The following is a 16,111-nucleotide window of genomic DNA, read 5'->3' on the forward strand; positions in this document are numbered from 1 at the left end:
CATATACCAATAAAAGGGAAAGGAAATACAGATGGTGAATAAATGTAATGTAAAGCATTGAAATTTATCACCATTCATTGAAGGAATTTTATCTCTCCTCATTGAAGGAATTTTAAGATGTTTTACTTATAAATTTAAAATAAACTATAGATTAAATGTTAAATATAAATTATAAAAACTTGGAATAATTATCATATGTTAGGAGGAGGAAGAATGAATTTAAAAGATACACGTAAAAGTCAGAAAACAAAAGAAGCAGCTATGTTGCAGTAAAACCCAATATAAAATAGAAACAAGAGAGCCCACAAATGTTATAACTATAAATATGATCAATTCACTTCTCAAGAGATAAAAACTCTTGGACTGAACTAAAAGTCAGTACAACTCTATGATGTATCCCAAATATATCCAAAAAGCAAAGAAAATTAGAATTGTTGAGAAAAAATTAAAGGCAATCAAAATGAAAACAGGAATTAAATATCAATATTAGAAAAAGTAAAATTAGCAGGTGGATTGGCTGTGGGTGTGAGAAAAAGATCAAAGTCAATTAAAGTATACAGATTTGGACTGAGTAATTAAAAAGACACAAGTGGAGAAATAGTTGAAAGGAGGCACAGGTGTCACAATCATCTGTTTGAGTCAGGTGCATGCACAGTTCTGTATGCTGCAAGATAGAATGTTCCCATTGCTATAAGTAGAATTGTAAATATTATGCTATATGTAAAGGCAATTATTCATGTATTCATAAAAAATATTGCTATGTTCTGTGCTATAAATTGAAACTTTGAAATGAATAGCCAGTCCAATGGAAGAAAAATATAAAATCATGTTGACAGAGTAAAATGCATGTTACACAATATTAAAAATACTTAAAAATGCATGCAGAAAGAGGAGAAATGAATGTGGGCTTTTAGAAATGGTTGGGCAAAGAAAATTCCAGGAATACATATTTTTATATAAAAGTACAGATACATATTTGTTGAGTGGTAAAGACATGATGGATAATCATCATGACATCCTGAGGCCAGTAAGGAAGATGCCTGCTCCTTTGTAAGCAGGGAGCAGCAATTAAGTGTGGTTGTATATTGTTTCAAAATTAAAAATTTTAAGGAGAAACAAACAAGCATTTAATTTCTCTATTCTATATGAGACAATCACATTAGCTCATTATGGGAAACAGATTAACTGCCATATGGAATACATTTAGTACTACTTGATAGTGAGGACAATAGGTTCGTCAAATAAATGAATTTTCTGGCATTCCATAAAACCCAGAGCCCCAGAAGTGGCATCTTTTGCCGCATCTTATTTTCTCATATTTAGATCTCCCCTCATCCGTATCCTCGCACTCTCCTTGTTAACAAGAGAGGCTTCTTGATGAAATGCAACCCAGGACCAGACAAAGTCAATTAGGAAAAAGAATTTAACAGTAGTCTCAGAAAAATATGCTCATAGAGGAAAAGCACTTAATGATATTCATTTTACTTCAGCTTATAAAATAATAGGAACAAAACATTAAAAACAGCATTAAGGTCTTGCAATAACAGATAACATTGTAAATATGTTAAACTGTATTTCAACAAAGTGCACAAATTCTTAGCTGACATTTCAGAATGATTTGGCACATTTTTTAAAATTTATTTTTATTATGGTGACATTGGTTAATGAAATCCAGTAAGTTTCAAGTGTACAATTCAACAGTAAGACATATATATATATGTATATATATATATGCCTTACATATATATATGTATATATATAAACATACACATACATATATATATCATTGTGTGTTCACCGCCTATAGTTAGATTTCTTTCTGTCACCACATATTTGACCCCTTTCACCCTATTTACCTCTCCCCCTTTTCTCTCCCCTCACCTTGAAGAGGCCAATTGGGGAATTTTTGAGCAATCACATTCTGAATATAACACTCACACAATAATGCAAATAATAATTGAAACAACAGCAATGACAGTCTCTGGGTGCTAGACTTAGCATATGTTTATTGTGGTTGTATATAACATAATACTTATCATTTTAACCATTTTAAAGGGTATAAATCAGTCATTTATTACATTCACAGTGTTGTGTAATAACTGGTATTTGGTTACATAATTTTTCATCACCTTTTCTTGGAGTTTATCTGCATATTTATAATGTTGTATTTTTATAAGAGTATTTGGTACAGCTAGCTGTCCAGGCAGCCATTCCATCTGGAGACAAATCTGAAAATGTTCAAGATTTGCTGCTGTTGGATGTCACTCTTCTTTCCCTTGGCATTGAAACTGTTGGTGGGGTCATGACCATCCTTGTCAAGCACAATGCTACCAATCCTACCAAACAGACACAGACCTTCACCACCTATTCTGACAACTAGCCTGGTGTGCTCATTCAGGTTCATGAAGGTGAGCAGGCCACAACCAAGGATAACAGACTGACTGGAAAGTTTGAACTCACAGGCATACCTCTTGCATCTTGTGGTGTGCCTCAGATTGAAGTAGCTTTTGATATCAATGCCATTGGCATCCTGAAATGTCTCTGCTGTGGATAAGAGCACAGAGTACAAGCAGAGAAAAACAAGATTACCATCATTACTGACAAGGGTCGTCTGAGCAAGGGAGACGTTGAGTGCAGGCAGCTGGTCCAGGCAGCTGAAATGTACAAAGCTGGAGGTGATAAGCAGCAGGACAAGGTGTCCTCCAAAAATTCACTTGAGCCTTATGCATTCAACATGAAAACAGCTATTGAAGATGGAAAACTGCAAGACAAGATCAATGATGAAGACAAACAGAAGATTCTTGACAAGCACATTGAAATCATCGACTGGCTTGCTAGGAACCAGACTGCAGAGAAGAAAGAATTTGAACATCAGCAGAAAGGGATGTAAGGCATCTGCAACCCATTATACCAAACTGTGCCAGAGAGCAGGAGGGGTGTGCCAGGAGGAATGCCTGGGGGCTTCCCTGGTGGCAGAGCCCCTGCTTCTGGTAGTGGCTCTTCTGGGCCCACCATTGAAGAGGTTGATTAAGCCAATCCTAAGCATAGATTTAGCATTGTTCCACACAAAATATGGAAGGACCAAAATTTGTTGCAAATTTCATGGCTGTTTTAAAGTTGAGTTGTTATATAGGAAATAACTAGGCATTCTTGATACTTGAATATGGAATGTGTGCACAGGGAAAGAAAATAATGATGTACTTAATAAAAACTATTGCAAAGCAGAAAATGCAATGTCTTAAATAAAACTATTTAAAATTGGCAAAAATAATATATATAAGAAACGAGAAATGTGTTGTAATTTTTTAAAGTTTCAAAAGATGAGTATAAGAATAAAAAATGAAAAGATAAATAGCAATTAAATTTAAATGTGCAATGAATACACAAAATTTTATGTGAGCTAGTAACCAATACATTCCATGATTTGGAAGTCTTCACTTTTTTCATTCATCTCTGGATGACAGGCTACAGTCCTATTTTTGTCTATGTTCATGAACGATATTCAAGTTCCTGCAGGGCTGACTTGGTCACTTACATGTATGACTGTGCTTCATACCTTTGCATCTAGTTGACACATGTGGTATTGGGAAGCACACACTGCACAGGCAGATGTGGAATCATTAATCAAAGATCAGTCTGGTAAATATTCTAGACAACTGAATATCTTGAAGAGCTGCTAGGTATCTCATGTTTAAGCCAGCAGGCAAAGCCTGGAATTTCAGAGGCAAATTAGTGATTAATATGGAAAGCAAAATAATGTCAGCTTTAATAATGATAGATCTGGGATAAAAAGAGGCATTTGTGATAACTAATGAAAGGAACACACATATTTAGCTTTCAAGCTAAAAATACATGCACACATATACACATTTTCAGGGTAACATGTTTTCTCATGTATAATGCAATTTAGACTCTCACTAGCTGCTATTTAAAAAACTACATCTGGTAGCTAAACTCATGTAAAGTGAATTTAATTCATGCTCAGAACATAGTCTAATTTTGGGCATTTTATTGCCAGTGATCTGTCTCCTACATGTGGATAGGTACCCATACACTGTTCCAAAGTTGCCTGTCCTGAAAGAGAGACCCCTCCCTTTACATTGTTTTCTGTAGGACAAAATAAATGGCAAAAATAACTTCAAAGGAGACTGAAAAATATAGTATGTCTTTGCATCCAGCACAAAAAACATTGGGTTAGTGAAAAAATTAAATCTCTGTTTCTAAGTACCATCAGAAATGGATTTAGAGCACTCATTTGAGTACATGAGGTGTGTTAGCTATACATGTAATAAATCAAATAAGATTAATAAATAGGTTACAGTGGTGGTTCACATTCTGTATTGTCTTTGCAGTTTCCACTCTACAGTAAAGATGTGAGTGCATCATTAACTTTGAGAACACTTTAGTGGTGGTTTAATTAGAAGGTTTTGAACCTATTATAAACAAAAAAAAAATACATAGTTTTATAATGCATTATTGTTTTTAACACATTATGCTTCAGTTTGAGCAGTCAATTTTAATTCATGAAGGGAAGGAATGAGACAAGAGTAGATTTTATTCTTCTGGTACTCTCCCCTGACATGAAGCATTATGGCATCATGATCTGTGTGATCATCCTGATTTGGCAATGCCATTGTCTTCACAGAGAACTCTACCCTGATTTTCCTTATCCTGGCAGACTCCTAGCATTATGTGCCCAGGTACTTCCTTCTCAGCCAGCTGCTCCTCATCAAGTTGCTTTTTATCTCTACCATGGTCCCCAAGATGGCCATTAACATGTTTTAAGGAATAAAAACATCTCAAATACAGCCCATGGGGCCCAGATATATTTTATCTCATGTTGAGAGAAGCACAATGCATCTCCTTACTCTCATTGCCTATAATCACTGTGTTGTCCTCTGTCACTGAGATACCCAGTCGTCAAGAATAAGAGGGTCTATCAGATAATGATCATGGGATCCTGGGTCGGAGGTGCCCTGAATTCTCTAGGCCAGACTATAAATGTCATTCATTTACCTACATGCGACGACAAGAAGATAGGACATTTCTTCTGTGAGCTTGCAGCTTCTCTGAGGCTCCCTTGTGAAGATACCTCTTCATGCTGGTTGATAGTGCTTATGTTAGTCACTGTGTTGCTCCTTATTCCTTTTGGCATCATCTACGTATCTTACATCATCATTGTCTTTACTGTTCTCCACATAAATTCTCCCAAGAAAGGGAACAAACTACTGGCCACCTGCTCCTCCCACCTGATAGTATTAAGCTTCTTTTTTGGCCCAGTCATCTTCACCTGCATGACTCCAGGTTCTCATACAGGTATAATCAGCACCAGACTGTATCAATTTTTTTAAATTGTCACACTCATGTTGAACTTTTTTATTTATAGCTTGAGAAACACGGATGTTTTGAGGGTGACAAGAAAAAAATTCTGAGCTATCTCAAATTAAATTATAGCAGGCCAGAGGGTGGGAAGAAGAGAGAGAGTTAATCAGTTAACAAAGCCTTGGGCAGATACCAACAAAAGTCTGCTCATATTTTTAAATGTATGTTGAAACTTTGAATTAACTTCTAAGTGGCTATTTTGGCTCTTATCCAAAAAAAGGATAGCTGAACACCAGACTCCACTGCATCCTGCTTAGCATAAACTTTCTAGACTATTGCCCACAACCAATCAAAAAGCAGCAAATACATTAAGAAAATAAAAGATAAAAAATAATATGATCATCTCAATAGATGCAAAAAGAGCATTCAACAAAATTCCCTATTCTATTATAATTTAAAACTCTCAAAACATAGGTATAGAAGAAATATACTTCAACATAGTAAAAGCCACATACGACAAACTCACATCTAATATTATACTCAATGACGAAAAACTAAAAGCATTTTCTCTAAGATCAGAAATAGGACAAAAATGTCCACTATCACCACTTCTATTCAATAGCCTGTGGACAGGCATAAAAATAAATATATAGAGCAATGAAATATAATAGAGAGCCCAGAAATAAACCCACACCTATATAGTCAATTAATCTATGACAAAGAAAGCAAAGATCTATAATGGGGGTACAGGCAGTCTCTTCAATAAATGGTGTTGGCAAGAGTGGACAGATATATGCACAAAAAATGAAAATGGACCACTTTCTTAAATCATATCCAAATACGAACTCAAAATGTGTTAAAGACTCAAATGTGAGACCTGAAACTATGAAAATCTTAGAAGAAAACATAGACAGTAAACTCTTTGACATCGCTGTTAGCAATATCTTTCTGGATATGTCTCCTCAGGGAAGGGCAACACAGAAAAAAAATAGAACTATAATAACTAAAATAGTTTTTCTTCAGTGAAGTAAAACATCAACAAAACAAAAAGACAGTCTACTGAATGGGAGAAGATATGCAAAAATGATATATTTATGAAGGGTTAATATCCAAAATATATAAGAAACTCATACAACTTAATATCAAAAACAAACAAACAAACAAACAATTTAACTTAAACATGGGCAGAAGATCTGAATAGACATTTCTCCAAAGAGGACATAAAGATGGCCAACAGACATATGAGAAGATACCCAACATCACTAATCATGAGGGAAACGTAAATCAAAACAATGAGATATCACCTCACAGCAGTCAGGCTACTATCAAAAAAATGAACAAATAACAAATTTTGGTGAGGATGTGAAGAAAAGGGAACCCTTGTGCTATATTGGTGGGACTGCAAATTGGTGCAGCCACTGTGGAAAACAGTATGAGAGTTCCTCAAAAAAATAAATATAGAGCTGCCATATGACCCAGCATTTCCAATTCTGAGTATTTATCCAAAGAAAATAAAAACACTACTTCAAAAAGATATATGCATCTTTATGTTCATTGCAGCATTATTTATAATACCCCAAATATGGAAGCAACTTAGGTGTACATTGATAGATAAATGGATAAAATTGTGACTATATGTTATGGAATATTACTCAGGAATAAAAAGGAATGAAATCCTACCATTTTTGACAACATGGATGAACCTAGAATGTATTATGTTAGGTGAAATAAGTCAGAGAAAGATAAATACTCTATAATTATATTTAAATGTGAAAAATTAAAAAAAGAAGAAATGAATAAATAAATAAAACAAAATAGAAAAAGATCCATAAATGTAGAGAACAAGTTGATAGTTGCCAAAGCAGAGGGGGTAAGGAAATGGATGAAGATAAGAAAAGATTGGATAATGGGATGATAAAAACAATGAAAAGTTATTTTAAAAGATAACAACTATAATTCGATTTAAAAGTTGAAAAATAAAGTTGTAGAAATTTTCCACGAAGTGGAACAAAATTACTAAGAATAGGAAAATGGACAAGAAATTTTTTTTTTTAAAAAGAAGTAAAACTGTCACTATTTGCAGATGACATAATATTATACAAAGAGAGCCCTAAAGACTCCACCAAAAAACTGTTATAACTAATAAATTAATTCAGTAAAGTTGTAAGGTACAAAATCAATATGTAAAAATTAGTTGTGTTTCTATACACTAACAACAAACTACCAGAAAAAAATGAAGAAAATATTCTTATTTACAATTGCATCAAAAGAATAAAATACCTTGGAATAAATTTAACCAAAGATGAAAGAACTGTACACTGAAAATTATAAGACATTAATGAAAGAAATTGGAAAAGACACAAATAAATGAAAAAAGATATTTTCTGCTCATAGACTGGAATAATTAATATTATTAAAATGTTCATACTGCTCAAAGCAATGTAAAGATTCCTTTACATTGCAATCCTTATCAAAATTCCAATGGCATTTTTCACAGAAATATAAAAAACATTTCTAAACTTTGCATGAAAAAAGACCATAAATATCAAAGCAATCTTGAAAAGATCAAACTAGTATATTATTTTATGCCAACTACAATTGAAAAAAAACTTCATCAAATTGTTCAATGTAAATATGAGCAACTAATTATCTATTATATTTCAATAAGGCTGGAAAAAACATTTAAAATAAAATAAATGTGTAAAAAAGGATCAAAGCTGGAAGCATCATGCTATCAAATTTGAAACTACATTACAAAACCATAGTAATCAGAACAGTATGGTATTGGAAAAAAAAAAAAAAAAACAGACACTAACATCAATTGCACAAAATGAGAGCCAAGAAATAAACCCACTATATATTGTCAATTAATTTATGACAATGAGTAAAAAATGTACAATAGGCTAAGGACAGCCTCTCCGATAAATGGTAATGGGAAAATTAGATAGCCACATGCAAAAAGAAAGAAAGAGAGAGAGAGAGAGAGGAGAGAGAGAGAGAGAGAGAAAGGAAGAAAGAAAGAACGAAAGAAAGAACGAAAGAAAGAAAGAAAGAAAGAAAGAAAGAAAGAAAGAAAGAAAGAAAGAAAGAAAAACTGAACTAATATCTTACTCTATCTACAAAAATTAATTCAAAATGGATTAGTCTTGAACATAAGACCTGGAACCATAAAACTCCTGGAAGAAAACATAGACAGTAAGCTCCTTGATATCAGTCTTAGCAATAATTTTTTGATTTGACATCATCAAAAGCAAAGGCAACAAAAGTAAAAATAAACAAGTAAGACTACATCAAACTAAAAAGCTTCTGCACAGCAAAGAAAACCATCAACAAAATAAAAAAGCTACCTTGTAACTAGAAGAAAGTATTTGCAAATCATTTATTTGATAAGGGGTTAATATTCCAAATACATAAATACTCATGCAATTCAATAGCAAAAAAAATAAATAAATAAAAAGGAACAGATGGATTATTTGAGTTCTACTGCATGCTAGCTTGATGCTGAAGGAGCTATCTGAACTAGAGGACAGTGATGGTAATAATAACAGTTAATATTTATTGATCATTGTCTATATGCCTTTCTATATTTTAAGTGTTTTTTTTATGTTTTAGCTCATTGACTTCTCAAAACACCCCTATGAAATAGATATTATTCTTATTTTCACTTTATAGATCAGAGAAAAAATATGAAAATTGGTCAAAGTTCCACATCTCATAATTGTGATCAGGCTGGCAATCTTACTTCTCTACAAATTTGTTATATCAGAAGTGAAACATATTTTACCCATTCTTTTATTTTCAAAACATACTCAATTAAAAAATGTATCCTGAAAAGTGGGCAGAGAATCTGAATAGACACTTTTCTGAAGAATACATACAAATGGTCCATCCATAAGTACATAAAAAGGTGCTGAACATTAATAGTCATCAGGAAAATATAAATCAATACCACAATGAGATATTTTCTCATACCTGTTAGAATAGCTGTTATCAAAGAAATGACAAGTGTTTGTGAGTATATAGAGAAAATGAAGCCCTTGTGCATTGTTGTTGGGATTGTAAATTGATGCATATACAATGGAAAACAGTATGAACATTTCTCAAAAACTTAAAAATAGAACTACCATATAATTAAGCATTTCTACTTCTAGATATTTATTTAAAGAAAGAAAAAACATTAACTCAAAGAAATAAATACACTCTCATGTTCATTTCATTATTATTTACAATATCCAAGACATGGAAGCACCCTAAGTGTCCATTGGTGGTTGACTAGATAAAGAATAATATATATGATATAAATCTGCCATAAAAAGAAGGAAATCCTTGGGTGGATAGTATTATTTTGAGAGTAAATGAAATAAGTTAGACAGAGAAAGACAAATACCTTATATTCTCACTTATATGTGCAATCTTATAAAAACCTCAGCTACAGAGAACAGATTAGAAATTATCAGAGCAGAAGTGGGGGATGGCAAAACTTCCAGTTATCAAACAAGTCATGAGGATGTAATGTACAGTATGGAAACTATAGTTAATAATACTGTAATATATGTTTTAAAGGTGCTAAGACAGTAGATCTTAAAATTTTTTATCACAAAAAAAGTGTAACTGCAGTGATGGACATTTACTAGACATATTGCAGTGATTATTTCATAATATATACTTACATATTATCATTATATTATATACTTGACACTAATATAATGTTATATGTCACTTATATCTCAATAAAATTAACTTTTTCTATTTGACTTAATTCACTTAGCACAATAATTTCAAGATCCATCCATAGTGTTGCAAATGGCAATATTTCATCTTTTTTTTATGGTTAAGTAATATTTCACTGTATATATGTACCACATCTTCTTTATCCAATCATCTATTGAAGGATACTTCAGTTATTTTCATGTCTTGCCTACTGTGAATAATGCTACAATGAACATTGAAGCAAAATAAGTCAGTCAGAAAAAGTTAAGACCATGTGATTTTACTTATATGTAGGATATAAAACTGAAAGCAATAAACAAACAAAAAACCCGAAAAGTCATAAATACAGACAACAGTTTAATGGTTACTAGAAAGAAAGGTGGGGAGGGAGAGATAGGTAAGGGTAGGTAAAGGGGGTCAAATATATGGTGATGAAAGAAGATTTGACTTGGGATCACATAATGTATTATTGAATTGTACACTTGAAACCTATATAATTTTTCTTAACCAATTTATCACTTCGATAAATTTAATAAAAAACACTATTCATTCTTAACCAATGTCACTTCGATAAATTTAATAAAAAACACTATTCATTGTAAAAAAATGCATAAAGTACAAAAAAACTACAATTATACTACCAATAAACACTATTGACATTTTAAAAAATAAATAAAATTAAAAAAGGAAGAATCCTAACATGTTACTGAGCCCTAATAGATATGGAAGAACTGACTCTGGAGCATCAAGTGACATTGCATCTGGAACTGTCCATTATGACTTGGGTTCTGTCAGGCCCACCAAATCATACAGGTCCAGCAGCAGTTTCTCCTCTGATGGAAATGGTCATCAGGATGGGGCCAGAGATGGACCAGAGGGCCTGAACTGCACAAGCAAGCAGCTCAGGGAAACAAGGAAGAATAAAGTTTTTCTTTCTACACTCCATGACTCCCACTGGCTTAATACCCAATTACATCTGGAGTGAAGAGAGCTTCATGTAAATATATAAAGTTAGCTAAAAATGAACAGTGAATTTCACTATCTAAGGGAGAGCAATCAGCCGTGGGGACTTCCTGAGATTTCATTCAGGGGCAGGAGAATAATATGAGAAGAGAATAGATGGAAGAGAGATATCACATGCTTTCTTGTTTGAAATCACCAAGTCCATGTTATTCATTATACTAATGACTTAGCTCTTATTTTTCTCTTTTAAGTTAAAGTGTGGGATTTGTACACATTTAGTTGTGGTGATTAAAATATCCAATTGTAGGAGCTAAATACACAATTAATTATATTGATACCAAAGAGTATGAGCTTATGACATCTAATATATATTCAAATAAATAAACCTCATCATCTGCTAGTTTTTAACACGCCCCTTTTCTTAACATCTTGCATTACAAAAGATACCAGATTATTTTAATATTATTTTGTAATTTACATAACCCTATTCATTTGAAGTAGTTTTTAATTATTAGATTTCAAATAATCTTTCTACTTTAAATAGTAAGGAGACTCAAGAGAGATGAGTTTATTTTTAAACCTGGACATGGATTCTTATCTTATTTACAGGAAATGTTTAATAACTTCAGAGATTTCAGATTAAGTGTAATTTTTAAAGTGTAAAATAATATTTTCCCTTAATTAATGCTCCAAATCTATTTATAAAAAAAGTACAGAAACCTTCATCAGAGGCCTGAAAATCACATATAAAAGCATTATTTACATAAAACCACAATCACCTTGGTTTCCTGAAACCAGACAACACCAGCTTGGTACTTAAAATTTGACCTGTAGTTTTGTCCATGATCACAAACATGCCTTTTTCACAGTTGGGAAGTATTGCTCATCTACTAAGATGCCACAGATCTCCCCATCAGCTTCCTGAGAGCTGCCACCACCTCCTTGTTCCTTAGGCTGTAGATGAGGGGATTCAGCAATGGGGTGAGGATGTTACTGAAAACAGAGAGAGCCTGGTCCTGCTCTGGACTATGCGAAGAAGTGAAAGTCATGTAAATGAATATGTTTGGGCCAAAAAAGAGACTCACCACAGTTAGGTGGGAAGAGCAGGTTGCCAGGATTTTTTTCCTGCCCTTGACAGAGTTCATACGAAGGACAGTGAGAAAGATGAGAGTATAAGAAGCTGTGATGAGGCTGAAAGGCAGAACCAGCAGCACAATACTTGTCACCACCACCACTAACTGATACACTGAAGTGTCCTTGCAGGAGAGCTTAATGAGGACTGGGACCTCACAGAAGAAGTGGTGGATCTCCCTTGACCCACAGATGGGAAAATGCATAGGGTAGATTGTATGGATAAGCGAACTTATAGAGCCTCCAGTCCAACATCCAGCAACCATCTGGAGACAGAACCTGGGACTCATGATAGTGGGATAGCGCAGGGGGCTGCAGACGGCCATGTAGCGGTCATAAGCCATGAGAGTCAAGATGAGGCACTCAGACATTCCCAACATAAGGAAGAAGAAACTCTGGATCCCACAGCCAATCCATGATATGGTCCTTTTCCCTGTGAAAAAGTTAGAGGCCATTTTTGGAACAATGGTGGAAGTTAATGTCAAGTCAATGAGGGAGAGCTGACTGAGGAGTATGTACATGGGCGTGTGGAGCCGGGAGTCCTCCCAAATCAGGACGATCAGAAGCATGTTTCCCAGGAAGGCAAGAATGTAGATGAAGACAATCATGGAGTTGAGAATCATGGAATTCCAAAACTCAGGAAAGAGTCCCACAAGGATGAAATCAGTTACTGAGGACTCATTCCCATCCACCATGCCTCTAAAAGTAATGTGACAGGGTCAGGGAACAAATCAAATGGATTGGAACAGCTGACATTCAGTACAGATCTTATATTAATATGTGGATCTAAAATTTTATGTCTTTTTTCTCAACTCTGGACTCACAATATTGCCATCATCTCATCTTACTATATATTATTTAACAATTGCTTAAATGTTTGTTAAATACAGGATATTGAAAACAATGATCAACTTCAGTGCTTCTTAGCCTCTGCTGAGTTAACTTTTCCATCCTTCCTTCCTTCCTTTATGGGGTTTTTAAAAATAGATTCACAGATATGTGCAACCACCATTGGAGTCAATCTTAATCCCTTCCCTTCTTTTCTTCTTTCTTCCTTCCTTCCTTCCTTCCTCCCTCCCTCCTACTCTTCCTTCCTTCCTTCCTCCCTCCCTTCCTTCCTTCCTCCCTTCTTTCCCTTCCTTCTTCCCTCCTTTCTTTCTTTCTCTTTCTCTCCTTCTTTCTCTTCCTTCCTTTTTTCCTTCCTGAGGTAACAAACATTTGTCACGGTTAAAAATACTGGTCAACTGATGGTGAAAGTCATGTTACATAAGTAAGTGAGAAACAAATTGGAATTCTTACACAAATTTTTATTTAATTATTTCGAACTATATAACTCTGAAAGATTGCAATTTTCTCATTTCTGAATAATTTTATGGGATTTTTACCTGTGTATTTATATTATGCCACATAGCTTGGCTAGCTATTTCCTTCACTAAGGTGAGAAGCCATATGTATTTATGTTGAATCCATCTGTCTGCTAAAAATACATGATTTATTCTTCTAGAATGAGGATAACCAAAGGACTTTATCATAAAGAGAGTATAAGCTATGACACTCTAAGTGCTCAAAACCATTCGCTATTATTAGAATCATCATTATTCTTATAGCTGCCCTGTTCCACAAATTGTTCTAGATCTGTACTTCAACCTTCAAATATACAAGCCATAATATTCATCAAGATTATCAGTGTATAACTTTATAACTTTGAGAACTCAAATGGAAAAGAGTTTAAAATTACACATAATAGAATAAAAAAGGTAATATTTAATAATTTTGAAACAAAATATTAGATTATAAAAAGCATCCATATATGTTTAATTTATTGTTACTTAATATTTTTACTTATCTTTTTTGTGACTACTTATTAAGTAATGACCAACTGCCTAAAATCAAAGTACTCTTGGTTGTGTTTTAGGAAATAAAAAATATGGAGCATAGCACAACCACACTACAGACAATATTCTTTGAATAAAATAATCAAGTGTAATTTAGTAAAGATTTCTAGATTATTTATTAAGTTGTTCCCACAAGAACAAAACAATTTTATCAATTAATTCAATTTACTGAAATAAATTTTTATTGAGAGTCATCTCTGAACATAATTTCAGTTATTTCTTTAATATAGAAGATAAATCTACTCAAAATGAGGAGCATGTTGCTATAATAACCTATTGAGTTTTACTGACATTTTTATAAAGTCTTTGAAATTATCACTATTTATATCATTTTAGGAACTTGACATGCCCTAATGTTAGCATGATTTGATGTTGTGTCTATGTGGCTACATACAAGGCAGATTGAAATGTAATCATAACTCAGTCACCAAACAGTTTTTCTAAAAGCAACCAGATAAATTCAAGAGATTATCAAGAAATTCATTTGGTTACTAAATTTAAGCACATTATTGAATATATCAGATTAAAGTCTAAAAATGCTGTAATTTTTATACTCAATCTTTTAAATTAACATCATAAGTGATGCCTGCTCCATATTATGCTAGATTTGATCAGACAAGAGTATTTATGACACCATTATTTAATTGATGTGATTCATGCAGGTAGTCAAACAGAAATATTATAATTCCATATAGCTTTACCCTACCCTAAATCCTGGGAAACCTACAAAATACATATCTAAGAATGTCACAGATTTTTTTTCCTTTTACAAATTATCTACAGAATTTCCATTACCAGGCAAGGTTGAAGATGTTTTTATTTTCCTTTTTTCCAATTTGGTATCTACCTCAAATTCTATTTATCTCCTCTAGTCACCTCTGCCTCTTGGAAATGCTGACAACTTCTAGATTTTTTCTGTTATCAGGTGCTCCTTCTCATTGTGTAGCATTAGGCTTCTTTTGAATAGAGAAATGTATGCAATTGGTTTGATGTTGATAGAGAGTCATACACTTAGGAAATGTGCCCAGTGACTATGATTCTACAATATTGTGTATATTAAATACTGGTTGGTGTATCTGTTAAGATCTAGGTTGGTAGATTGCTTAGCAATTTGTCATTAAGGGTCTGGGGACATTTGTAGTGAATGATCTAAGGGAATACAGTCCCCAGACTTTAATTAACTTTTGTCTCAAACCATAATAGTGAGCCTTAGAAATTAGGTAAAATTGTAGATCACCTTCTTACACCATATACAAGAATAAACTCAAAATGGATTGAAGACTTACATGTGAGTTCCAAATTCATAAAATTCCTGGAAGAAAACAGCTAGTAAAGCCTCTGACATTGTTTTAGTAATATTTTTTTCTGATGTATTTCTTTGGGCAAACAAAACAAAAGAAAAAAATAAGCAAATGGGACTATATCAAACTGAAAAAGTTTTGCACAGCAGAGGAAACCATCAATAAACCAAAAAGACAATCTATTAACAAGGAGAAGATATTTGCCAATGACATATTGATAAAGGGTTAATATCCAAAATTTATAAAAACTCATTCAACTCAATATTAAAAAAACATAAACAAATGAAATAATTAAAAGTGGGCAAAGAATGTGAATAGTGATTTCTCCAAAGAGGACATATAGATGGCTATGTACAATAGCCAAGACATGGAAACAACCAAAGTGTCCTTTAATGGGTGACTGGATGAAGGAGATGTGGTACATATAAACAATGGAATATTACTGAGCCATAAAAGGATGAAATACTGCCATTTGTGACAACATGCGTGGATCTTATTTCCTATTTATTTATTTATTTATTTATTGACATTGGTTAACGAAATCCAGTAAGTTTCAGGTGTGCAATTTAACAGTAAGGCATATATGTATATTGCAGTGTGTTCACCTCCCCTAGTTAGATTTCTTTCTGTCACCACGTATTTGACCCTTTTACCCCATCTATCACCCTCCTCCTCTCACTCCCTACCCTCTGGTAACCACTAATTTATTGTCCATGTCATGAGTCTCTGTTTGTTTGTCATGTTCATTTGTTGCTTTTAGGTTTATATCCCACATAACATCAATGTCAT

At 33.3% G+C, this 16,111-nt stretch overlaps 1 protein-coding gene and 1 pseudogene across 1 annotated transcript; one reads left to right on the forward strand and one right to left on the reverse strand.

The window, feature by feature from the left end:
• Window positions 1-2,302: 2,302 nt before the first annotated feature.
• On the forward strand, window positions 2,303-3,031 carry LOC107196479 (annotated as a pseudogene).
• An 8,854-nt stretch (window positions 3,032-11,885) lies between these two features.
• On the reverse strand, window positions 11,886-12,821 carry LOC102886042 (olfactory receptor 2L3). The gene has a single exon (XM_006923374.1). It carries the CDS (start codon window positions 12,819-12,821, stop codon window positions 11,886-11,888), a length of 936 nt encoding a protein of 311 aa, XP_006923436.1.
• Between the last annotated feature and the right edge of the window lie 3,290 nt (window positions 12,822-16,111).

The sequence above is a fragment of the Pteropus alecto genome, unplaced genomic scaffold, assembly GCF_000325575.1.
Source record: "Pteropus alecto unplaced genomic scaffold, ASM32557v1 scaffold78, whole genome shotgun sequence".
NCBI lineage: Eukaryota > Metazoa > Chordata > Mammalia > Chiroptera > Pteropodidae > Pteropus > Pteropus alecto.

Excerpts from the sequence above, each read along its gene's own strand:
- LOC102886042 (XM_006923374.1), bottom strand. The coding sequence starts at position 12,821 with ATGGTGGATGGGAATGAGTCCTCAGTAACTGATTTCATCCTTGTGGGA.